The 26,937-nt window shown below is 35.7% G+C and overlaps 1 protein-coding gene and 1 pseudogene across 6 annotated transcripts in view; one reads left to right on the plus strand and one right to left on the minus strand.

The window, feature by feature from the left end:
• Nucleotides 1-3,383: 3,383 nt before the first annotated feature.
• Nucleotides 3,384-26,937, minus strand: part of SLC38A9 (solute carrier family 38 member 9) — an 85,550-nt gene continuing 61,996 nt past the window's right edge. For 3 of the 6 annotated variants that reach the window (XM_019641468.1, XM_019641470.1, XM_019641469.1), the window contains exons 11-15: nucleotides 22,024-22,130; nucleotides 13,598-13,711; nucleotides 11,653-11,801; nucleotides 7,713-7,802; nucleotides 6,041-6,286 (exon numbers count right to left, since the gene is read on the minus strand). In XM_019641468.1, the coding sequence (XP_019497013.1) occupies nucleotides 6,121-6,286; nucleotides 7,713-7,802; nucleotides 11,653-11,801; nucleotides 13,598-13,711; nucleotides 22,024-22,130 (626 nt within the window). In that variant the 3' untranslated portion in view covers nucleotides 6,041-6,120. Of the gene's footprint in view, nucleotides 6,287-7,712; nucleotides 7,803-11,593; nucleotides 11,802-13,597; nucleotides 13,712-22,023; nucleotides 22,131-26,937 lie in introns of those variants that run through there. The other 3 variants (XM_019641472.1, XM_019641471.1, XR_002123890.1) reach the window with 3 other exon arrangements.
• On the plus strand, nucleotides 15,189-17,642 carry LOC109382120 (40S ribosomal protein S20 pseudogene; annotated as a pseudogene).

The following is a 26,937-nucleotide window of genomic DNA, read 5'->3' on the forward strand; positions in this document are numbered from 1 at the left end:
AAACAGTATTCTTTGAACTCTTTATTAGCTCTATAAAAATTAAAAGAAAACAAAAAACCTGCAGGACCTATCCCCAAGTAAAAACTCTAATCTAAAAAAGAAAAATTTCCTATTTTGATCCCAAATTAACCCTTACTAAACGTGTACGCCTTGCTATTTTGCTAAACCCAATTTGACTCTTCCAGAAATAAAAGCTCAGATCTGGTAAAAGTTGTAGTTCTTAAAGATAGCAGAAAAACTCAAAGTTGGCATATCAGAGTGCTCCAGATTTTTCTTCCTTACACTTCCTTCAGCCTTCTAAATCCCCTGCCTTGTGGATGATTTACCTTAAAGGTCAAGAAGCTAGTCAGGGCTCCTCGCTTGTATGGGCGCCTTCCTAATTTTGTATGTTTTTCTTTAAAAGGGAACACAAAATTACATGAACTTTAGGTCCCACAAAACCTGGATCTGCCCCCGTAATCAACGATCTCTCTCACCTATCCCAAAGGTTCTTTATAGGTTGGTCTTTACTTCATGGGTTGAGTGTAGATTTATTTCTGAAAGCCTTCTTTTCCATGATTTATCCTAGGCAGCATTCTAGAAAATTGGTCATGCAAATAATAAAGTAGCAACATAAATGATTCGCCTAGAATCTCATCACCTCAACAAGGTCACCCATGTTCATTCTTCTGTGGCCCCTTTCAGTGTTTGTCCACATGCCTACTTAATTTTATGTAGATATGAATATCCTACGATTAAAAAAGTTTACCTTAATAAACATGGCTCACTTTACAAGGTCGCATTTATTGCATCACCATCCTATGGGCATCCCTTCAAAATGTGTATGATGTGGCTTCATCAAGCATTCAACAGAAACAGGGCAGTGGGAAAGTGTCAAAAAAGCCTGGCACTTGAGTGGCACTTAGTAAAAATGACCAGCTACCAGTGCTCAGGAGGGGGGCAAAGGATGCTAAACTGCCAGGGCCACATCCAGTTTGTTCACCACTGTATGCTCTGTGCTTAGCACAGCTTCTGGCGTCCAGTAAGTACTTGCATATTAACTGAGGGACTAATCTTGAACCTGACTGAACAATTTTGTTTCAAGATATGGAACAAAATCTTAGAAAACAGCAATTAACTTGCTGTTTCTCATTAAAGTAGAACCTTGCCTCATGAATTAATTGATTAACTAAACAAGTGTATATTGAGTGCTGGCTATGACCAAGCATGACTGGATCACTTGGGATTAACAAAGGGCCAAAGGACGAGTGGCGCAATGGTTAAGAACTGGCTTGGGACGCCAGAGGGCCCCGGTTCGGATCCCACATATGAGGGCCAGTGACACTGCCCTCTACAGCTAAGATGCTGAACAACAGCTCAACCTGGAGCTGGGCTGCCGTGAGTCGCCGGCGACTGCGTAGGCTGCAGCCCCTGTGGCAGTGGGTTGCCATGGTCTACCGTGTGTAGCCAGCAGCCAGCGTGAGCGGCCAGCAGCCGCAGTGAGCGGCCGTCCAGAAGCCGGCGACTGATCTGCCTCGCCCGGGAAGAGCGCAATGATGGTGCCAACTTGGGCCAGTGAAGCAACGTCCTCCACAACTAGACTGAAGAACAAAACGACAGCAACTTGTCTGTTCCCCTTCCCCCAATTCCCCAGCGCTGTTCCCATCCCCCCAATTCCCCAATAAAAATCTTAAAAAAAACCCCAAAAACGGCCAAAGGAGGGACAGTCTGGAGAAAGTGCTCTTTTTAACCCTTCTCCCACAGTCCTGCAGTTTATGGCCTGAGATAAGTAAGAAGAATGGACTTTTAAAAGACAGCCTTATTTTATCTTTGCAGAAGAGTTGGGAAATATAGAGAAATGATATTGAGGGAGGAAAAAAAAGTACTTTACTTAGGGAAGACAGAAAATTACAGCTCTTTATTGCCTTAAATGGCTCTGGAAGATTATGATACCAAGCTCAGCCAGAAACTGGGCTATGCTTATCAGAAGTATCACATTCATTCTGAAATGTTCTTAGAGGGAGAGGTCACAACAGTTTATTGTCAAAAAGGGATGGTCATTTTAGGTTTTGGTTAACAGAGCATATACCTTTCTCCAGAATCAGAACACTAGGCCTGATGTGACGGATGCAGGGGTCCCTTGAGTGACTTAATGCGACACATGCAAAGTCACTTGATTGAGGAGTCTGACCCTGCAAAAGATGAAGTTCAGCTTCTTTTTGCCCAGGGGTCAGCGCTACTCAGCAGTAGCATTTCCTGGCAAAATTCAATTAAACAAAATCCCAGAGTTGTTTTTCTTCAAAATAATTTTGATTTAATTTCTTCTTTTATATTAAAAAAAAACACAACAAATTACATTTCAGAGAGTACTGTTTAGGTTATGAGGTTCCCATCAGAGCTATTTTGCAAGACATGTTTACATAATCTGAAGTGAAGTCGGCAGGCAAGTCCACTGTGAAACCGGGGCCGGCCAGGCCGTCTTGTGCACATTTCACTTTGGATCACAAACTGATGTAATATTCTATTGTTTAGGGGTTGGCTAGATACGGATTTTGTTTTGGACATTCGAATTGGGATGAGCAAATAAACCACCACCACCACCACCACCACCAGATTCTAAAAGGCAATAATTGGTCAGTGCTTTTTTAAAGAAAACATGCAGCATCAAAATTCTCTGCTCTTATCAATGAGCTCAAACATTTGACATTTTGAACACTGTTATTTCAATAAATCTTTGGAGAGAAAATTTTATAGACTCTTCCTGTTGGTACTGCCCAAGGTGCTCCTAATTATTTCCTCTACTAATCAATTGTGCTTTGCTGTCTGTGATTCACAGAAGTGAGTAAATGCAGTGTTAAAAATGCAGAGAATAAATAGTATCAGAAGCAGTTAAACACTTCTGATAAAACTTAGAGGAAAGTTGCTGAAATAAAAGCAACTACATTTTACAAGATCCCATAGGATGGTGAATGTATCAAATATCTAACATTTTGGACAGTTATTAGCAGCATGGAAATGGTCCTCGCTGTGTCCCCACTCCACTGGCTTCCTTTACCAGCCCTCCCTGAGGATCCCAACTGGCAGGGATCTGTTTCTTTCTCTCCCTTAGTCCCCTGCAGTACAGTTAACTACATACATAATTTCTTTACTAGATTAAAAGTTCCTTCATGATAGGAATGATGTTTAATACATCTTTGCCTCCTCCAAAGCACTAAACATAGTTTACTGAATTATTGATGGAAATGAGTAAGTCAAAATACAGATAAAAAAATTCTCCTAATGAATTCTGGGTAGAAACAAAAAAACTCTCCTACCGCTACATATAGTAGCTATTGGGTTGTCAGAAAAGCCATGACGCATTTTTGCAACGAAAAACACAGAAAAAATACGTCATGACTTTTCTGACAACCCAATATATTGTATTTGGAAAATATATTTAATGTAAATAAAATGAATAGCTCCCTTTAATACAGCCCTTTTTTGTGAGTAAATTTATTCTTTACTCCAATACATTTTTTGGGTGTGATGATGACACTGAGTGTGGATGATCATCTATAGGTGTCAAGTGTCAAAGGACATGTCTTTGTCCTTTTTGACTGAGTATTAGCATACCACCTATTCATCCATGGGCCTTTCAAAGGAAGACTTTTCTAAAAAACCCACTTTTAATTTTATAATGCCCTCAGTTGTGTGTTAAATAAGCTAAATTCAAAAGCACATCAGAGTAAAAAGTGAAAGAAATTCAAATAGAAAATCCAGAGAGATCACAATAGAGAAAGTCTAAAATTCATTATAATGGGATCTGAATGAATTCCTATCTCATCATCCTAATGCGTGAGCTGGGACACACCCACCCGCACAGTGTTTCTGACCAAGCTAAAACATGGGCCAGAGAAGTCGGTTTCATGAAAAAGAAATGAAAGAAGGCAAAGTCATTCAGCAGAAGTCCAAAGGAGGATTTTGGAAGTTCTGAATCATCAAGTCTTTTAAAGAAAACAACAAGCAAATACCCACATCGCTTTTCACTTCAGTAAATAATGCATTTGTTGTCATATCTACTTTGATCATTCAATGGGAAAAAATACATCAAATCATTTTTCCACATTAAAATATTCAAGTATATTGAAAAGAGGCAATAAAAACTCCGTCTCTCAAGGTTTTAAAGACAAGAAGGCAAGTAGCTGGATGAACAGGGATTAAGCCTAGAGGCTCTCTCAAGGAGTTACCCAGTTTTTGATTCCTACGTTTCTTCTAACTGAGCAGGAGTCTGAAGTCATAAAGATGCAGGGACTTCCAAGCACAGAGAGACACACTTTCTCCATGAATCATACTCCTAAGAGAGGTTGACACAAAGATCCACACACCTAATGCAGAATTTTCTAATTAATCAAACTTTTATCAGCAGTTTCTGCTAACAAACACGTTCAAGACTGTCTCCATCAATAAATGTAACTAAGTTTGAAAGGCTATTTAGTGCATATTAAGGTTTATAGAGATGAAACGACATAACATCTGAGATCAGCTTTAAATGTTTCAGTGGAAAAGAAAAAAAAAGGGATAGATAAAGCAAATACAGCAGTCTAATAATTACTAAATCTACAGGATGGGTATATGTGGGGGGCTTAGCATGTTACTTTCTCTACTTTTGTGTATGCTGGAGAATTTTCATTATGAGATGTTTTAGAAAAGAGCTCTAGGAAATACAGTTCATCGATACAGGTACACATCTATGGACTGGATTGAAAGCTTTGCTCAAAGTATTTATGGCTGGCCTCGAATCTGGGGCTCTTAACTCTTACTAGGTTAAAAAAAACTGTTTCACCCATCTTTCTCAAAGGAAGGAAATAACACAAATCTACACACTATTCTGGGATGTGGGATGTGTATTAACACAATATGCTATTTATTGTTAGCCTGAAATTAGAGAAATCTAACATTTTCAGAGGCTGTTACATGGAAGACATGCATTTCAATTCTGGTTTAGCTTTTAGTTTGAATGAAAAAGAGGAGGCTGTTAATTCCAAGAAATCAGATTCCCAATTCCAAGAAATCAGATTCCCTGATCCTTTCCTCAGATCCAAGGAGCTTTTCTTTTGGAAATTTAACCTCCACCCTGCCAGTTACAGACATAAGATGGGGTATGGTAGGTCTCCTTCTAGAGGTCATACCTCAGACAGAATTAATCCTTTCCTGTAGAAAGAAACCACTCCCACCCCTCACTTTTCCTGGCCCCTTCTCTACTTCCTTTCTCCCTTGTAGGGCCTCACCTATCCCTCTGCGCCATGCTTCCTACATTCTTCCTCTCTGATCCTGTCATGACATCCTGTGACATGCTCAGGGATTCAAAAAGCAAAAGACCCCCCTCCCCCACCCCAGTCATACTTTTCCCTGGGCAAAATCTGGTTAGGAAACTAGAATTTCAACCTAAGTCACTGGTACTGGATTAGAAACAAAAGAGAAGTCAGACAGCAACAAACTCTCCTAGTTCATTTATTTTACGTAATTTTCATGACCATGGGGCCTGTACTGACAAGGTAGGTTCCTTCCTTCCTCCCTCCCTTCCTTCCTTCCTTCCTTCCTTCCTTCCTTCCTTCCTTCCTTCCTTCCTTCCTTCCTTCCTTCCGACATAGTTAAAAATTCACTCTGTCAACACTGATGTCATGGAGATTTTTTTTTTTTTAATGAGGTATTTGGTTTACTGTCCCAAACAGTAAAAGTTTGGTCAAACTGAAAAAATGGTCTAGCAAGTAATAAAATTAAAGTGAATACACTGAAACATAAAACAGAAACAGGATTTGGCAATACACTGCTGTGTGACACCCTGAGAACCTTTATTGCAGCTAAAATAAACCAACCCACCTTATATCTACCAAAATACAGCATGGTTTTTCCTAAGGGCAAACATTTCTACTCAGAAAAGACAATGAGAATAAAGAGGTGAGTGAATATGTAAACGGCAGACACAAAGATCATTCTTATTGTCCTTTTCTCCACTCTAATCAAAATTACTTCCCTTGTTTTCAAATTATCTTAGGAAACATTTAGAATTATGGCAACAACAGCATTTACAAGTGAATTTATGTGGAACTGGTGTCAAAGTTCAAAATCCTATGAAAGATCTTGAGAAAACTGTTGAGTATTTCACATAAAAAACTGAACAATTAGATTAGCCAGGCCCAAAATGATGATGAAAACATGAAAGATTAACTTGGGCCATGTCAGACGCTCTTCCTGGTGTAGGGAAATTATATAGGTGAGAGATGGATATATGAATACAAAGGCCAGGCCGCATGCTGCTCCTGAATATCTGCAAAATAAAAGCTTTCTGGGTTAATATGCATCTTGCATTTTGCTCTTTCTGATTTACAATTAAGGTAAATACAGTACAATTGAAACCCTCTGCAGTCTGATATAACAAAATTATTTTTGATTCATCTGTTGTTGACATAAAGCATTTGAGTTTAAAACATTTTACTTCCTGTTCATCTTTATGACATCTGCTTGACAAAGAGATTTTTATTCATCTCTCAAATCTCCATATTTCCTCTGAGTCTCTGATTGTGGTTACTTCCTCAGAAACATCTGGAGATAGGATTCTATCTTTGATCTTTTATAAACTAATTATGCATTCTGAGTTTTTAAAGGACTGCTAGCATCTGCTTAAGAATAAGAACAGATGAGCGCCTCCCTGGCATTCAGCATAATTATCAAAGATAATAACAAAAAGTACCTAAACACGAGCTGACAGAGGAACTTGTACTTTCTCCTCCTTTTCCCTATCCTCAGTTTTCTTGAGGAACGGTTTAATCGGAACTTGTAAATCTATTATATTCAATAAGCATCAGGCTGATAATCTCCCCTTTTATGTCTTGCTACTTTCTTAGGTAAGTTTCTTCAAAAAAAGTGACTCAGCCCTGCTTTCTATAGGTTAAGAAGAGAAATCAGATTATTCTAAACCCCAGTCTTCCATGAGAATCTGAGGCACAACTTTATCCCCAATCTACTCAACCTATCACAATGTTTTTGGATATTAAGGAAAGAGTCGCCTGGGATCTAAACTCTTATCTAACCTCTTACTTTCTGACTACAATTGACACTGAACTATAATATAATATGTTTTTGAGTAGAAATGGATTAAGAAAGTTAGGACATAGCCTTGACATACAAGAGACCTCCCAGGTATCCCAATATATCATATATTAAAAGTTACTTTTTATATTGGATAAGGAAAAAGGAATACAGTAGATAATGATGAGAAAAAAAAAAAAAAGAAAGGAATATGTGCCTAAAGCTAAGGGATAATGGAGCATCTAGAATTAGAAATAAGCCGAAATAGAAGATAGTGAGCACCTTAACCAACACCAGAGAACTACATGTGAATATTACCAGTTTTAAATACTGAAATTTCATACAATTAAATTAAAACAATAACAATAACAAGAAAAGCGTAAAAATAAAGACACTAGATCAGTGGTTCTCAACCTTCCTAATGCCGCGACCCCTTAATACAGTGCCTCATGTTGTGGTGACCCCCAACCATAAAATTATTTTCGTTGCTACTCTGTAACTGTAATTTTGCTACTGTTATGAATCGTAATGTAAATATCTTTTTGTTTTCCGATGGTCTTAGGCGACCCCTGTGAAAGGGTCCTTCAACCCCCAAAGGGGTCGTGATCCACAGGTTGAGAACCGCTGCACTAGATGAAGGGGCTTAGTTCCCTTACAGATAGTACCTTATGATTCCGCCTATGTTTGGGTATATACAGGCCATGATCACTCCAGCTCCCACAATAATTAGATTAAGAATCAGCACATGGAAAATGCTAGAAGTTGAAGAGTTTGAAGGAAAGAAAAAAATATAAAAACAGGCAAATTATAACCATTAATATGAGAATAAAATTCATTATTAACATCATTAAATTTAGAATGTCTTAAACTTGACAATAAAATCACAGCAAAAATAGAAGGCAACAATAGTAATCAATGCTGGGATGGGACACTTGCCCTTTTGTACAATTACATAAATAAGTTAAGTTTTGTAGGAGTAAATTAGTAATGTGTATCAGAGTTTACACTCTTTGATCCATAATTCCACATGGAATGTCTTATGAAAATAATCAAATCATGAAAAAGCTAGTATCATAAAGATATTTCCAGAAAAATAGAAGTATCCTAGATACACAGCAAGGTAACAATTTACTTGATGGAATACATGAAAAATTATTAAAAATACTTATGATTGTTACCTACACGGTAAAAATCCACTTAGGTAATTTGGAAAAAAGCTAATTAGACTTTTACTCCACAAGAAAATCTGAAAACATTTCAAAAAAATATCAGAAGGAAGTACAATAGAACGGCAGTAGTGATTGTGTTAGGACTTGTGATTTTGGATAACTTTTCCTCTTTTCTATATTTAACAAATTTCTTTTTCTTTTTTTAAAAAAGATTTTATTGGGGAATTGGAGAAGGGCAACAGCCAAGTTGTTGTCCTTCAGTCTTAGTTGTGGAGAGCACAGCTAGCTCAGCTCCAAGTCCAGTCACCATCTGGCCACCCACTCGCAGCCGCTCAGCTCAAGGTGCTGTGTTCAGTCTTAGTTGCCGGTGGGTGTAACCCACCATTCCATGCGGGAGTCAAACTGACAACCTTGTGTTAGGAACACATGTTCTCACCAGCTGAGCCATCCTGCCACCTGTTGGCAGCTCAGCGGGCAGCTCAGCTCAGGTGCAGCTCACTGGCCCATGTGGGAATCGAACTGGCAACCCTGTTGCTCAGAGCTCGCACTCTTAACCAACTGAGCCACTCAGATGGCCCCCAACAAATTTCTTATATTTTACAATATTTTTTAAAAAGTATTTAGTTTACTTTTATAATTAGAAAAATAACTTATATTAAGGAAAAGGTAAAATGGGCAGCTTTTAATTTTTCCAATTCAGCCATTTGAAGCTATTCAGTATTCACCATTAATAGAATATTTACTAAATACTTGAACTAGATGTTAACAATTCAAGGTCTAGAAATCAATTTGGACACAAATAAAAATCATGTAGATGAAATCTGATCCACACGAAATAACTCCATTTCCCAAAAGCATGATTCTTAAAAGCCAAATTGACCCATGAAAAAAACTTTTGAGCCCAAGTTATTAGAGGTTAATTAATCGCAGATAAGGATCACAAAGAAAATTAAAAATAAGAAAAAATAATTTACACAAATAAGTGGTTAGTCATACACCCTGATGAATTACAAAGATATTCGGGCTTCCAGATCTTACTATTTATCCAGAAACTTCAACCTTAACATTGCTTCAAAGCTCTGAAACAGTGGCTAGGCCTTTGTTATTTCTGTTTTCGTAAAAGGAAACAACTTTGTGTATTTTCCAAAGTAGTGGTTCTCAAAGTGTAACCGCGAACCCCAGAGAAGTTCCCAATACCTTTTCAGGAAGTCCCTGAGGTAAAAATTATTTTGGTAATCATACAAACATTGCTTGGTTTGCAAAAGCAATGGTGGACAAAACTGCTGGCCCTTAGCTTGACAGGGGCAGTAGCACCTGTCTGTGTTCTACAAGCTGCATTCTTTAGTGTCAAGCACCCCTCAAAAAAAGTTATATTAAAAATTGTCCTTGATAAAGGAGTAAAAATTATTAGTTGTATTAAGTCTCATGCTTGGAATACACATCTTTTTAATATTCTGTGTGCTCTAATAGTAAGTACATAATAAAGCACATCTATGGCATACTGAAATACAACGGTTGTCTTGAGGAAAAGTACTTGAAACTGAGCTGGAGGGCAGCCTAGCCCTTTCCACCAAAGAATGCTATTTTTCTTGAAAGGCAGATAAACTATGGCCCCTCAGACTTGGGTAGTTGACATTTTCTTGAAAATGAATGATACGAACTTGTCATTTCAAGGAAAACAACTGGTAGTATATGTTGCCAATGATAAAATCTGAGCTTTCAAGCAAAAATTAGAATTTTGGAGAACTTGTATTTGCCACCCTGAGCTTGACAGTTTTCTAATATTTAGAGACTTTTATAATGAAACTGGTGGTGATATTAACAAATGTGTGTTTTGAAACCGTATAATGAAGTGTGTCAATATTTGGAAGATCTGCGGAACTCCGTGAACCAATATATTCCAAAAAAACCAAACATGATGTTGCAAAATCATGCATGGGTAAAAAACCCAAAGTGAAAGATGGAGTAATGGGTTTTAATGTAACTGAGTTTCAGATTCAATTAATTTTTAAGAAACCACCACTTGTCAAGGCTCAGCATAGTATCAAAGAAGGACATCCATAATATCTGAAAAGGTTATTAAAAGTACTCCTTCTTTTTCTAACTATGTGTCTATGTGAGGGTGTATTTTTTTCATATATTTAAATGAAAATAACATATTACAACAGTATGAATGTAAAAGAAGATAGGAGAATCCAATTATCTACTAGGAAATCAGGCATTAAACAGTTTTAAAAATATAAAACAAAAGCTATTTTGGAAAGAATTTTTTTTCATTAACATGTTATTTATGTTAATAAGTAATGATTTTATTACTGCTTTTTAAATAAGTTAATAAATACTTTTAAAATTCTTGGTTTTAATTTTTCACATGTTAAATATTAATAGATATAACCCATATAAACTAAAGTTCCTGGGGGTCCTCAAAAAACTTTAAGAGTGTAAAGGGGTCCCGAGACCAAAAAGTATGCTTCAAAGTATGCGGTATGTGGAGTACTTGTAACTGTGAGATAAATGATGTGTGTTCTTAGTGGTAGGGGAAGAAATGTAATATGAACACAAGGGAAATTCCAGACTTTTTCCAAGAAGAAAAAAAACATTCTAATAGCCAACATTATGCAAAGTAATGGCAGAAAACAGGAATAACACATTTACCTAGAAGTTTTTCATCTATGACTTCACTGTATTCATATATTTCAGTGAATGTAAATACTGCACAGGGTATAAACACAACAGGCATCTTATATTTACTGAAATGCAGTCTTCTAGATGAGCAACGTTGGAACTGTAGCTGCTGCTTTGGTCAATGCTAGAGACCTGGTAACTCTTGATGTTTGCTTTTAAAAGTTTAAGATCATTTGTTCCCAATAAAACAGGTTAGGACTAGGTACTTTTTATTTCTCCTGGATGAGGGTGACTAGTTTGCACTCACAATTCCTCTATCACCAATAAGAGATAAGAAGTTACCACAGCACAGGCCAATGAGAATTTAAACTTGTTATGTATCTCACCTTCAATTATAAGTAACTATCATGAAAAAAAATGCATGGATGTTAATATACAGGCAAATATCAGCAACTAATAATTAAAATAAAAGTTGCTTCTCATTAGCCATACACTGCTAATGCAGGTTCTGTATACTATTACCTTTCTGGCAATGTGTAGGTTAATAGCAACTAAATCATAAGATATATATGACTGGTACCAGACTTAATATAACTACACTGAAAGGAATTGACTTTAAATCATTCTGGACAAGGGAGTGTCTTCTATTTTTAAAGCTCTTCAGGGAAAACAACACCAATGATCTATCCTTAGTAACCATTTTCATTCGGCAAACTTTTATAGCAAAAGGATCAGTCATATTTTAAACTGACCTGTTTGCACAGTCATTTGTTGCTTGGCACATCTTGCTGGCCAAGAGAAGAGCTCTTACCTAGGATAAATGTCACCGAAGACATGGCCCAATAGCTGGACACGAGCCAAGTAGCCTAGGAGTGGGTATACAGTCATCATCTGGAACAGCAGGAATATCCTTGCAATGAAGGACAGGATGTCACTGCTTGGAAAGTTGTCTAAAAAATTCTAATCCAAGAAAGATAATGAAGTAATGTTAAAAATCAAATTCAATATATACAACTTTATAAAATGGAATGTCTTTTGCTTATTTTGAACATAGGTGCCACTCAAAATTGTGATTTGTGGACTGGTGACTGTCCATGAACTGTTAACTATTATTCTTCAGTGAGCTATACAGAAATTGAAAGTAAGTGCTTTGAAACTTTTATAGAAATTTGACATTGCCACATTTTTATTCTGTTTTACAAAAGTATCAGTCTGCAACTGATTTGACATCAAAACAATGACAGAGAAAATCTTGTACTTCACTACAGATAGTTTGAGAAGCACTGCTCTATAAGGTTTAAACATAAATTTGTTTGAATATATTTAAGTGGTTAATTTAATTGAATGCTGTTTCATCCTCACAAGCTCTCTTGCTTTCGCTCCGCTGAAGCACTGTAGCACTTTCAAAGTCAAGATTACAAAACAAAGTGAGAGTATACCTATCATTTAGTATCATTATTATTTACAGTCTATCAGTAAATAGAAAAGGATTTATTTCTATTTCCTTTCATGAATCTTTTCTCCATTTTAGTTTGGCATCTAAAAACATAGTTAATCACTCAGTTTTTTTCCCCTTTCAAATACAAATACCACAGATATTCCTATTCCTAAGGGAGGGACTTTATATGGGATTATTCACATCTGGGGAATTTTCAGCAAACATGTAGTTGCCAAAGAAGTTCTGGAAACAAGGAAATCAGTAGAAGAACATTTCAAGCTTTCATAACAGCAGTAACTCAAACCTATTTCTCTTACAGAGATGGAACATTATTAACACTATTATACTGGAAAAACCTTTATAATTCACCTGTATTAAATCACATTGTATATTCTATTATACTCTATTAGAGAAATTTCTTTCTGATCAGAAATAAAGTTACATGTGAAATGCTTTTTTTGTGTGTGAGAAATTCTGCAGTCATATTAAACTACGGACTATACTATTCCTGCTTATGATGGGTCAAATCAAAGAAAATATTATTTATGGCAACCTTTTAGTGAAAATAAAAATAAAATGTTTCTTTTATTCTTTCTCTCAGTATCTCCATATTTTTTTTTTTAATAAATTTTAGTGGGGAACAGTGTGTTTTTCCAGGACCCATCAGCTCCAAGTCAAGTAGCTGTTTTAATCTAGTTGTGGAGGGCGCAACTCAGTGGCCCCTGTGGGGACTGAACCAGCAATCTTGGTGTTACGAGCACTGTTCTCTAACCAACTGAGCTAACTGGCCACCCCGTCCCTCTATATTTTTAACAGCCAAATAATCTATCTTTGTTTTGCTACCTGCCATGTAGTACCAAAATGAAATGTCAGATCTATTATTAGGAACTGTTGAACTGAGGCATTAGTTTATCCGGACATTTCTAGATCTGGGCTTTGAAAAATAAGGGAGTTGACAGTATTGTCTGTGGAGGCTTTATAAATTCATGACTATTACTGGTAACATTTTTCCATACAAAGAGAAATATTATGCATGTAATAGGAATCACTTATTTGAGTATCACAAGATGACAGCATAAGGTAGGTTTTCTCAGAGAGTCCATCTAAAAATCTATGGTAAAAGCATATATTATTTAATGAAAGAGGAAACTGCAGTCCAGAAAGGATGGGGAAGGTGCCTAACTTCCCACATGTAGTATAAAAAGTAGAGATTGTATTCAAACTCAGTCCTGTCACAGTATTTTGCTACAGTATTACCCTGCCTGCTTTGCCAATACAAACGTAAAAAGTCACACAGAGAAGGTACACAGTGTCTTACCTGTTCTATACAGTCTTTTGATAATGGTGGTGAAGGAAATGAAGCAAAAACCAGGACTCCAATATAGAGGTAAGTTAATGTCACCAACATATAAGCAATGGACAAGTCCCTTACCTGTAAATAGAGAATAAAATCCTCACAATACTGAATAAATTTGCAGTAAGTCTACTTGAATAGGCAAAGTAAGAAGACTAACAAATAAAAACAAGATTTATCTTTCTGTTCTGTGTGTGTGTGTGTGTGTGTGTGTGTGTGTGTGTGTGTGTGTGTGTACACGTACCTTCTAGGTATCCCATTTGTTCACACAAAGTAGTTAAAACAAAATTCACTTTACAATTAGTCTGACAACTTTTTCATTATTCTGGAGTATATAGACTAAGCTACCTATTGGCAAACTTAGGAAGTTAACATAAACAGTGACTTAATATGATTGAAATGCTGACTTAATTTCAAAAAGTAATTTATTTACCAAATTATAAAATATTTAACTAAAATAATAAAGCTAAGGGACAACAAGAAAGCAAGAATAAGCCACTTTTCGTATGACCTACAGAATTAAAATTTTCTTTCTTTTAGTAAATTAACTTAAATCATCAAAGCATGCCTAGACCAAAAGAGACCAGTACATAATAAAATATATTAAATAAGAAGGAAAGCTAGTTAAAAAGCAGACAGTAAGCAGGTATTAAAGACAAGCTTAATAAACCTAAACAGTAAACAAAAGGAAATTAAAAGGCAGCTGTTCAAACAGCTGCACAATGTTCTTACTGGAATCAGTAAACAAATGCAGAACATTAAATAAAGTGGATTGCTTTCTTCCACTGCTGTTCCCACCCTCCCAGCCTCCCAGTCCCATGCAAAGTCAAAAGCTTCAAGATATTTAATGCAGCCAGCTGTCAGATCCAAACAGAACAGATCCCACAGCTCACAAATCTGGTCTCCATCACCACTAAAGTTATGGCCAAACAATTCAGCACAACTAAATTATAGCAATAAGCCTATTCATTTTTCATTTTAAACACAAACTACTTTGAAAGCTAAGAAAACAGATAAGAAAAAAAAATTATATACAATTTTACTTTAGTTTAATAACACAATAAGAAAACTAGACATTTGGTATTAGGGAACATTTCTGATTGTTTGGACAATTTTCCTCCTTAAATGGGCTAACGTGATAGCTGAAGAGTTATAAACTCGAGTGTTGATAAAGTCACCTAAAAAGCAAGCAACAAGCTATGTGATATCCTAAAATCAGGTCTAAGTTGACAATCAGCTTGAAAACAAACCAGGGATTCCCTACCTTTAATTCGATGGATAGGCCTGTGGAGCTATGGGAACCTGGATGATGCATATTGGTTCCAGCCTTTTCAAGGAGCTTCTACAATAATTACTTAGGGTTGAGGAAGGAGAGGCTGACCACACTCCAGGGGGGACGGTTTTCAAACTTTTCCCTTTTAGTTCATGAAGCTCTAGAGCCCACCTCAGACTAGACTTCAGTCACCCTGAAGGTTGCCTCATTGTCTGGGGTAGGATAGACAGAAATGAACCAGGTAACTCTCATTTTCGTATCAAAAAGTAGTAGTCTCCGATTATGATGTTTCAAAGTCATTCTCCCCTCAAACTACTCAATGCCACTCAAGAACAAGGTAGTCCTGTAAAATGTAAAATCTTGGGAGCCAAAAAAGCTGTCAGAGAGAGCTACAGACAAAGAGGAACAGCTGCCATCTAATGGACAGTCTTTAGCCTATACATCACCTGATCACCACATTATTTTGGTCAGTCTACCTGCAAAAATGGGGAAAATCTGATGAAGGTGAACAGGCTGAGATGCAAGGGCTTCTCAATAAGACAGTTTCCCCATTCTCATAGCATTGTATGCATATCTCAAACAGAGCATAATGACAATCGTCTTTAATTTTTACTATAAAAGTAATCCATGTTCATAATGTGAAGGCTCTCAAGTGGAAAGAAAATGTCCCTTGACACTGACAAAGTAGCCAAGGTTAATAGTTCTCATATCATGTTGGCATTTTAATTATTCTGTATTTAAATTGGTCTATACCACTAGCCTACGTGATCCCTGAAGACAGGGGCTGTGTCTTTTTCATCTTTACATCCCCATACTCAGAACAACACCTGGCACATAGTAGGAGCTCAGTAAACGCAGATAAAAAAATAATAACTATGTTGGCCATAATTATTAAGTGCTTCTAGGTACTAGGCTCTGTGCTGAGCACATTACATGAATTATCTCATTTAACCGTAGGTAAATCATTTTCTCCATTTTGTAGATGAGTACATTATAAAGCAAGCTTATAAAACTTGTTTGTGGTTACAAAGTGAGTAGCTGGTGAAGTTAACATTCAAACCAAAGTCCTTCTGGCTTCAAATTGCATGCCTTTAGCTACTACGATGGAGAACTGATGTCTCTAACTCATCTGTGTCACAGTTAATAAATAACAATCAAGAAAACAATAAAAGAGAGGTAACAAGTTATGAATAACAAGACACAATAAAGCACGCATATAGATGCAAGAGTAATACTAAAATCAAAAAAGTCCTATTTCACAGTAGTCCAAATGTACATTGAGTAGAACTAGGGCAAAAGTTGCATATCTGTTTTCATCTGAAAATGCTCTAATGAACAGAAATGCTGTTTTAATATAAAAACAGCTGAGGTTTAGCACGATCCTGGGAAACATGCCACCTATGAATAGCATGCACACATGTGGGTTTTGCTATTCTCTGGCTTGAACACAAGCCATCACTGTACTAGACCAGGACATACAGCTTCTTAAAAGCCCATTTAATGGAAAATGGTAGAAAAAGCTATCTTTCAGGAAGTGAGGCTCAAAGTAAAAAAAAAAAAAAAAAGATTAAAAAAGAGGCACAAGTGACAATATGAACTGGTAATGTGTCAAGACTACTATACATTTATAATTATAAGGTAACCTGCTCTGCCTCATGTATAAGCAATGGCTACCAGGGCTGAGTATAAAACAGAACTAATGACAGGAAGAATGCCAACTCAGAACAAGGACTGGTTTTACAATGGGGAACAAGTGGGTCTGGGAGCATATTCTATTTCTCAATATGGTTTATAATTTGTCCCACATGCCATTCATAGCAAAAATATTATCCAGTGGAGCATTTACTAACAAAAATGACCGAAAATGACCACATAGACCTACCCCAAACATTTACATAAAACTTCTGCTGATGTATATAGTTAAGTAAACTACACAGATTCACATAAAGCAAAAAATTAATAACAAATGAAGATATAAAGCATCTCGAATCGCCTTTTAAAGAACTAAGCAGGGTATAAAACTAAATAAAGACAGGCAACACGAAACAAAAAAGGCACTGCATAGTTTCTGATTCAATGGGTGAGCCAGATTGATTCCCTCCGCCAGCCAGAAAAACATTTCTGTTTAAGAATTTTAGGGAGCAGAAACTTAGGCACAGGCAGTCTTCTCTTTGCATGGCGGTATGAGACTGTAAAAATGCTTGGGCACCTCTTTGAGGAAGATACGGCCGCAGGTGTGAAGGAGCTCGGGTTCTCCCACCCCTGCTCCTGCCACAGGGCTGTTGGCTCTCACCCAGGAACAAGTCAGACAGGAAGCTGTGCCAAGGCCATGGCTTACAGATTCCAGAAAGACACCTATGAAACCAGAGGTAGCCATTCACTGAATGAGAATTACCCTAAACAGCCACAATGTAAAATCTGTGGAGAAGGTGCATGCTGACTTGATCAGAGACACAAAGGAAATGAATCTCAACTTGTCACCCAAAGTGAAAGGACCAGTGTGGATGCCTGCCAAGACTCTGAAAAGTCATGGTGAGACAAACTCATAGTGGTGAGGGGTCTAAGGCTCTAAGATTTTCCAAAGTTGGTTCCAGATGAAAATCCACAGCGACTCATTCACTTGCACAGTCCTTCAGAGATTAAGCAGATTACTTCCATCTGTATTAAGCGGTTGAAGTCACTATTGCAGATGCTTTTGTAGACTATTTTAATAAACAAACTATCAATTATTTTTAAGAATGACTGTGCAACATGATCATAATAATCAATGGGAAAAAGTATGATTGTTCCATGACCTTTACCAATATTTATGAAAACATTAAAAACTCTCTCATTGTCAGTTACAAGTAAGTGTATAAGGAAATGAAAAAAAAAAAGTAAACCTAACATTTATTTAGTATACTAATATATTGGGTTGTCGGAAAAGTCATGACGTATTTTTTCTGTTTTTTGTTGCAAAAATGCGTCATGACTTCTCCGACAACCCAATAAAACATCAGAAACATGGAGAATTAAAGTGTTTTATTTATTTATTTTTTTAAGTGTTTTATTTCTTTGTAAAAACTTCCCAAGAGTAGTTTGAACTGTGCTTCTCCCCACTCATGATATAATTATAATACAGAGCCAGCACTTTTTCCATGCCTTGCTGAATGTCATATTCATTCCTTCTAAGTTTGCATCAGCTTCCAACATTGCATCCATTGTGCTTTCCACGGTGTGAGGTAGCTCTGAGAATTCTTTCAGTTTTAACTTCAACGGGAAATTTCAGTGTCACTTCCTCTGGGACAGCTTCATTTTTTTCATCACAACCACCTTCCTCATTCATGTTGATAATTTCACCTTCCCTAAGTTCCTCTGGCTGCATATCTAGCGTCTCTTGAATAGCAGCAGCGTCAACATTTCCACAATCAGGTATTTGTTTTACGACTCCATGTATGTTTGATTCAAATTTCATTTTCGGTGTTATCACTGTTTATTTCATTGTTTTACTTTCACCTTTGTTTGCCAATTCCCTCTTTTGATTCTCCATTTTTATAAAATGTCACATGGGTTTACCACAAGGAGACAAGGAAGCAACTCAACTGTTGCTTTGCAGTCTATGTGTACAGTGAATAACAGATGCACAGTGACCAATCACAGACAGACTTAGAAAGAAGTGATGTGACTGGTAATCATGACGTGCATCTGTTATTTATGTAGTGGATTGTGAGCTGAGGGGCTAGTAGCTACTACTTAATTCAAATACTCATAGTTCAAATCCTGTGGTAATTTGAACCATGTTGTTAGGGGGCACTGATGTAATTGAACTAAACCATAGTAACTGAAATTCATGCATATAGGAACTATGCAAAGTAAGGACTGCCCGTAATTTAAGTCATCATTTTAAGACTGTTTTCCAGTAAGACAAACTAATTATGAGCACAATAAAAATATACATGAGTGTTTAAGATCAAACATGAGATTCCATTAAAATGTGTTCTTCACTCCCAGGTTCCCAGGTATACAAGGTGTTCTCTGTCATCAGAGAGACTTTGGTGGTAAAGTTTGAGAAGCACAGCCTCATGGATAGAATGATCCACTGCATGAGAATACTACTTCACAAAATGGGTTTCTGGGGTATTTGGTATAAGTTTGCATAAGAGAACAGTTGCTGAGGATAGACAGGTTACTTATTTGGCACCAAGGTATACATTACTAATGACATACACTGTTCCTGTGAAGATGAAATAGATATTTTCCATATATCTCTCTAAACTTCCCAAAACTTAGGGTGGGAAGCTTAGTTCAAGTGGCAATGAGACAGAACATTTGTGAAGGAGGAGGGAAGGATTTAAAAGTAAAGGGCATTAAGTATATCCTCAATTTTCCCTTTATATCTCAAAGTTCCAAATGTTTACTTAGGATAAGTAAGATTTTTCTTCCTATTTTCTCAAAAGATTTAAAATTGTTTACCACAAAAGTATAAGTATAATAAGACTACATATTTCCAAGATAGAAACCAAATCTAAAGCAGGAAGGAAGATAAAAAACTCTAAAAATATTTTTTGCCTAAGAAAAGGTATAGCAAATAATAAGAGAACTTAATCCTTAAGTTTTCCAAACATCATGGCAAAAACAGAAACAAGGAGAGTTATATGACCCTTACTGTCAAATAAGAATGAATTCATTAGGAGAAATTTTTTCTAGACTTGAACACAGAAAATTTCTCTTTAACAGGACGGTGAGCACTTTTACAAAGAATATCCCAATACATATGAAACAACTTTCTACACATGGCTTTCTTATATTACCATGGAACCTTGGTGAAAAGCCAGTTTTAACATTAAAACCTAGTGCAGTGATGAGAGAATAGAGAAAGGAAGAATTGATGTGGTTCAGTTATGTACTTTCCTGGGAATCTAACTTATTAACATCATAGGAAGAAATCCTGAAGAAGAATTAATGTGCTCTCATTGCAAACAAGTTTAAAGGCACTAGAAAGAATCTGAAGGGGAAGATATTCCCTCCTTTTAACAGAAAAATCCATTGTCTGTAAATGTCAGGAGAGACAGGGTAAAAGGGGTAAATAAACTAAGAAAGTCCAACCCCTATTGTACACGAGATCATGTTAACACTTTTCCTACTTTATAATATTTAATTATGACTAAAACCCTGAGGGGTCAGTATCAAGTAGTACTATTATTTCATAGGAAGACAATAAAATTTGAAGGTCACCAAGTTAGGAAATTTGGAAAATCCAGAACTACTCAATTCCAACTGCATTCACAGATAAAATTCCATATGTATGTTACCAGGTAACAGAAAAGATGAAAATAGAACAGCCTGATCTATATTCTTGCCCTAATTTGAGAGCTAACTTCCTTCCACTTAGAAAGATTTTGCCTTCTTAATGACTCTGCCAAACATTACTTGAAGCCTTCTCAGACTCCCCAGGCACAGTGAACTCGTCTTTCCTTTGTATTTCAGTAACAATTATATAGATCTCTATTAGTCCTTCATCAGGATTTTTGGCTACATGGTTAGAAGCTACCAAATTGAGTTCAAAATCTGCAGACAAGACCATAAGTAACTGGTTACCTTCTTGCTTTGGATTTAGTTTGTTCTTCTTTTTCCAGTGTCTTAAGGTAGAAGGTTAGGTTACTGATTTAACATCTTTTTTCTTTTTTAATGTAGGTGTGTTTACAGCTATAAATTTGCCTCTAAGCACTGCTTTAGCTGCATCCTATAAGTTTTGCTATGTTGTGTCTTCATTCTCAGTAATCTCAAAGCATTTTCTGCTTTTTCTTGCAATTACTTCTTCGACCTATTGGTTATTTAGGAGTAAGTTGTTTAATTTCCACATATTCGTCAATTTCCCCAATTTTTTTTTCCCTAAAAAGTTATTGATTTCTGGGCCAGCCAGGTGGCTCAGTTGGTTAAGAGCTTGCTCAAGAGTATGAGCTCTGAGCAACAGCAGTTCAATTCCTGGCCCAAGCTGAGCTGCCACTGAGCTGCCAACAGGTGGCAGGATGGCTCAGCTAAAAAAAAAAATAGTTATTGATTTCTGAGTTTGCTATGGTCAAAGAAATACTTGGTATGATTTCAATCCTTTTAAATTTGAGACTTGTTCAATGACCTCACATATGGTCTATCTTGGTAACTGTTTTACATGCATTTGAAAAGAATGTGAATTCTGCTGTTGTTTGAGAAAAGACTTTTATAAATGTCAGTTAGATCAAATACATTGGTAGTGCTTTTCATGTTTTCTATATCCTTACTTGTTTTTTATTTGTTCTATCCATTATTAAGGGAGGGGTCATGAAATCTCCAGTTATAATTGTGAGTTTATTTACTTCTCCTTTCAGTTTTGACAGCTGCTGCTTCATTTTTTTTGGAAGTTCTGTTACTAGGTGAACACATTTTTAGATTACGTCTTCTTGATAAATTGATCACTAAAGATCATTATGTAATGTTCCTCTTTATTTTGGCAATACTCTTCATTCTGAAGTCTACCTTGATATTAAAACAGCCACTCTACCCTTCTCATGTTTAGTATCTTTAAGGTATATCTTTGTATTTAAAGTAAGTTTCTTTTATACAGTATATAGTTAGGTTTTGTTTTTTAAATCAGTTTGACAATCTCTATCTTTTACAGTATAGGCTTTTATTTAATGAGTTATCAATATTATTGAGTTTAAATCTATTATGCTGCTATTAGTTTTCTATTTGTCCCATCTATTCTTTGTTTTCTTTTTCCTGTCTTTTAGCTCACTTGGGTATTTTAAAATATTTTATTACCAGTATTGGCTATTAGCCATACCTCTTTACTTTTTCAGTGATTGCTCTATAGCAGAGTTGGTAAACTGTGGCTCATGAGTAAAATCTGGCCAACTGTTTATTTTGGTAAATAAAGTTTACTTAAAACACAGCCACCACCATTTGTTTACATATTGTCTATGGCTACTTTATGCCACAACAGAAGAGTTGGGTAGATGTAACAAAGACCACATGGTACATAAGGCCTAAAATATTTACCATCTGAATCGTTACAAAAAAAGTTTGCTGACCACTGCTCTACAATTTAAATTTAAAAATTAATATCCAGTAACAAAAATAAATTCCTCAGATAATTACTCACATTGTTTTCTTGGTTCTTGTTGTTCTTTAAGAGAGTGATAATACAATTATGAATAAAGAAAGCAAGGGTAAGCACACCAGTCAGCTGTGGAAACTGAAATCTTATCTCTAGGAGAAAAAGAGAGGGGGGAAAAACATTAAAACTGACAACTAGAAAATGAATATTAGTAGCCAAAGTTGATTACTAAAAGCCAATTGTCTCTGGAAGAATAATGTTAAAATGTTTTTACAAAGTTCCTCAAAGCTAGCATTATACTTGAGCAAACTACTTGAAAAAAGAAAGAAATGGAATCAAGAAATGACTACTCTGTGATGGTACTTTATATCAGTTATTCCTGTTTGAGGTCACTTAACTAGTATATAGCAGAGCAGGACTCAAATTCAGGGTGTGACTCTAAAGTTCCCCTTTCTCTAATACTTGAATTTGCCAGAAAAATACCTTTAGAAAGGAATCAGGGAAGGGAGAATTGGTCATTTAACAAGAAAAAGATTGATCACTTTAGATCAATAGTCAGCATTATATGTATATAATTATATTAGAGGTACCAATTTTGGAAAGATGTTAAAATTATTATTTACATATGACATTGGAAGATATTCTTTGCAGAGAAACAACTGAAAACTCTTTAGTAAGAATTCAAAGTCATCAAGTCACAAAAGAAGTAAGCAAGAAAGGAATTACAAAACAACCAGAAATCAATAAACAAAATGGCAATAGTAAGTCCATATCTATCAATAATTACTTTAAGTGTAAATATACTAAATTCCCAACCCAAAGATACAGAGTAGTTGAATGAATAAAAAAAATAAGACCCAACTAGATGCTGCCTACAAGAGACTTACTTCAGCTTAACACATGTAGACTGAAAGTGAAGGGATGGAAAAGATATTCCATGCAAATGGAAGCCAAAAGAAAGCAGGGCTATACTTATATTAGACAAAATAGATTTTAAGCCCAAGATTGTAACAGGAGAAAAAAGGATGTCATTATATAATGATAAAGGGATCACTTCATTAAGAGAATATAACATTTGTAAAAATGTATGCCTCCAACATAGAAAAACTTAAATATATAAAGCAAATATTAACAGATCTTAAGGGAGAAATGGACTGCAATACAAAAATAGTAGGGGGCTTCAACACCACAAATGCAACAGAAGACAGATCATCCAGACAGATAATCAATAAATAAACATTGGACTTAAGTGACACGTTAGATCAGATGAACTTACTTAACAGACATTTACAGAACATTCCATCCAACAACACCAGAATACACATTCTTTTCAAGTGTACATGAAACCTTCTCCAGGATGGATCATACATTAAGCCACAAGACAAGTGTTAATAAATTTAATAAGACTGAAATCATATCAAGCACCTTTTCCAACCAGAATGGTATGAAACTAGAAATCAATTACAAGAAGAAAACTGGGAAATTCACAAATATATGGATATTAAACAATATGCTACTAAACAAGCAATGAGTCAAAGGAGAAATCAATAAAGACCATGCTACAAATAAAAATGGAAAAGCAACATAGCAACACTTAAGGTTTGCAGCAAAAACAGTTCTAAGAGAGAAGTTTATAGCAATAAATGCCTATATTAAGAAAAAGAACAAGCTCAATAATGCAACTTTATACCTCAAGGAAGGAGGAAAAAAAAAAAAAAGCAAACCAAGCCCAAAGTAGCAGCAGGAAGGAAATAACAAATATTGGAATGAAACTAAATGAAATAAAGACTAAAAAGACAATAGAAAAGATGGATGAAACTAATAGCTGGTTCTTTGATAAACAAAACTGACAAACTTTTAGCTAGCTTAACCAAGAAAAAAAGAGAGAGGATGCAAATAAATAAAACTATAAAAGAAAGAAAAGACCTCACAACTAATACCCCAGGAATACAAAGGATCATAAAAGACTATTGTGAACAATTATATACCAACAAATTGGACAACCTGGAAGAAATAGATAAATACCTAGAAACATAGACCCTACCAAGTCATAATTATGAAGAAATAGGAAACTGGACCAATTACTAGTAAGGAGATTGAATCAGTAATAATAAGGTCCTAAAAAAAAAAGTCCAGGCAGGATCAGAGAGCTTCACTGATGAATTCTATCAAACATTTAAAGAAGAATTAATACTAATCCTTCTCAGATTCCCTGAAAAATAGAAGAGGAGTGAACACTTCCAAACTCATTTTATGAGGCCATTATTACTGGTCAAGGACATTAGAAAAGAAAAGAAAATTACAGGCCAATATCTCTGATGAACATAGATGCAAAAATCCTCAACAAAATATAGCAAACTGAATTAAAAAATACATTAAAAGGATCATACACCATGATCAAGTGGGATTTATTCCAGGAATGCAAGGATGGTTCAACTTGTGCAAATCAAACAACGTGATACACCACATTAACAAAATGAAAGATAAAAATCATATCATCTAAGTAGATGCAGAAAAAAGAATTTTACGAATTTGAACATCTACTTATAATACAAACTCTCAACAAACTGGGTATGGAAGGAACATGCATTAACATAATAAAGGCCATATATGACAAACCCACAGCTGACAATATACTCAACGTGAAAAGCTGAAAGTTTTTTTTCTAAGATCAGGAACAAGACAAGGATGTCCACTCTTATCCAACAACTGGATGTCCACTACCAATTTTATCCAGCAGAGAATTGGAAGTCCCAGCCAGAGCAATTAGGCAAGCAAAAAAAAAAAAGAAAAGAGAAAAGGCATCCAAATAGGAAAGCAAGAAGTAAAACTGTCCCTGTTTGAGGATGACATGTTATATAAAAGAAACCCTAAAGACTCCACCAAAACTGTTACAATAACAAATTCAGTAACATTGCAGGATACAAAATTAATATACAGAAAATATGCTCTATTTCTATACACTAACAATGAACTGTGCAGAAAGGGAAATTAAGAAAATTCCACATACAATAGCATCAAAAAGAATAAAATTCTTAGGAATAAATTTAACCATTGAGATGAAAGACCTGCACACCGAAAAATATAAGACAACGATGAAAAAAATTAAAGAGGACACAAATAAATGGAAAGATATCCTGTGATCGTGGATTGGAAGAATTAATATTGATAAAATGCCCATACTACTCAAAGCAATCTACAGATTCAATGAAATCTCTACCAAAATTCCAATGGCATTTTTCACAGAAATAGAACAAACAATCCTAAAATGTATATAAAACCATAAAATAACACAAATAGCCAAAGCTATGTTGAGACAGATGAATAAAGCTGGAGGATTCACACTTCCTCATTTCAAACTATATTATGAAGCTATAGTAATCAAAACAGTATGGTACTGGCAAAAAAACACCAAAACAAAACAAAACAAAAAACCCCCCAATCAAACAACAACAACATAAAAATAGACACATAGATCAATGGAACAGAATAAAGTGCTGAGAAATATATGGTCAGTTAAGTTATGACAAAGAGCCAAGAATTATAATGGGGAAAGGATAGTCTCTTCAATAAATGGTGCTGGGAAAACTGGACAGCCACATGCAAAAGGGTGAAACTGGACCACTATCTTATACCACACACAAAAATCAACTCAAAATGAATTAAAGACTTGAATGTAAGACCTGAAACCATAAAAGTCCTAGAAGAAAACATAAAAAGGTAAGCTCTTTGACATCAGTCTTGGCAGTGATTTTTTTTTTAATTGACACCAGGAACAAAGGTAACAAAAGCAAAAATAAATAAGTGGGACTATATCCAACTAAAAGGCTTCTTCTGCACAGCAAAGGAAACCAGTAATGAAATGAAAAGGCAACCTACAGAATTGGAGAAAATGTCCAAATCATGTATCTGATAAAGGGTTAATATCTAAAATATATAAATAATTCATACAACTCAATAGCAAAAAAGTAAATAATCTGATTAAAAAATGGGCAGAGGAAATAAACAGATACGTTTCTGAAGACCTCCAAACAGCCAACAGGCACATGTAAAGGAGCTCAGCATCACTAATCATCAGGGAAATGCAAAACTATTGACCTCTTGGAGACATATAAGCCTCTCTCCTAGTTCGATCAACTCGAAATAAGGGGGAAGGAAAGTCTCACAGCCAGTCAGAGAGTTATTTTTGGCTTAAGAAAAGTCTTCATGATCTGGCCTTTGCCTTTTTATCCTTATCTCCTATTACTTCCCCAGCAAGTATTCTTTCACTTTGGCCATCCAAATTCTTGAAATTTCCTAAATGGGTCATGTTATCTCAGGCCTTCATGGTTGCTTAAACATGTTGTTCCCTTGATGGGGCATACATCCCTTCCTTGAATTCTTCATTTCATGAATTCCTTTTGGCCCTTAAAACATTCTCTATTTAGCACCTGTCTCTGATTCCAAATTCTTACATGCAATTCATTTATAGTATAATACTATGGCTCTTGTGTATATCTTTGTACTATGATCATCAATTTACAAATTGGTCTTAGTGCTCCAATGTAGATTCCAGGAGGGCAGTGCGCCATGTCTTTTTTGACAATGATGGCACATAATCAGAGGCACTTATTTATTTTCAGAATAAAGAACTCTCAGCCATGGAAGTGGTCAAATTCTACCTTAAACTGTTCTTCAGAATGATTTTTCTTTCTGCTAAGATCTACTAGTTTTCAATAAGTTCTTGTCAATTTCGCTGATCTTTCCTGTCTCTTAGAGCAAGCAACCTCTCTCACTCACTGTAAGATGCCTCATGAAGCAACTTGGTAGTGGATCATTTTCTAACTAAGGCAGGTGATACCACTCTCGTTTCTAACTTGTCAAATTAAGAGTAAATATCCATTTTTTCAATTAACAAACAAAACTGTCTTTTAAGTAAATTCCTGAAAAACCTGAGTTTTTGGTTTTTTTTTTTTTTTT

The sequence above is a fragment of the Hipposideros armiger genome, unplaced genomic scaffold (genome assembly GCF_001890085.2).
Source record: "Hipposideros armiger isolate ML-2016 unplaced genomic scaffold, ASM189008v1 scaffold_60, whole genome shotgun sequence".
NCBI classification, from domain to species: domain Eukaryota; kingdom Metazoa; phylum Chordata; class Mammalia; order Chiroptera; family Hipposideridae; genus Hipposideros; species Hipposideros armiger.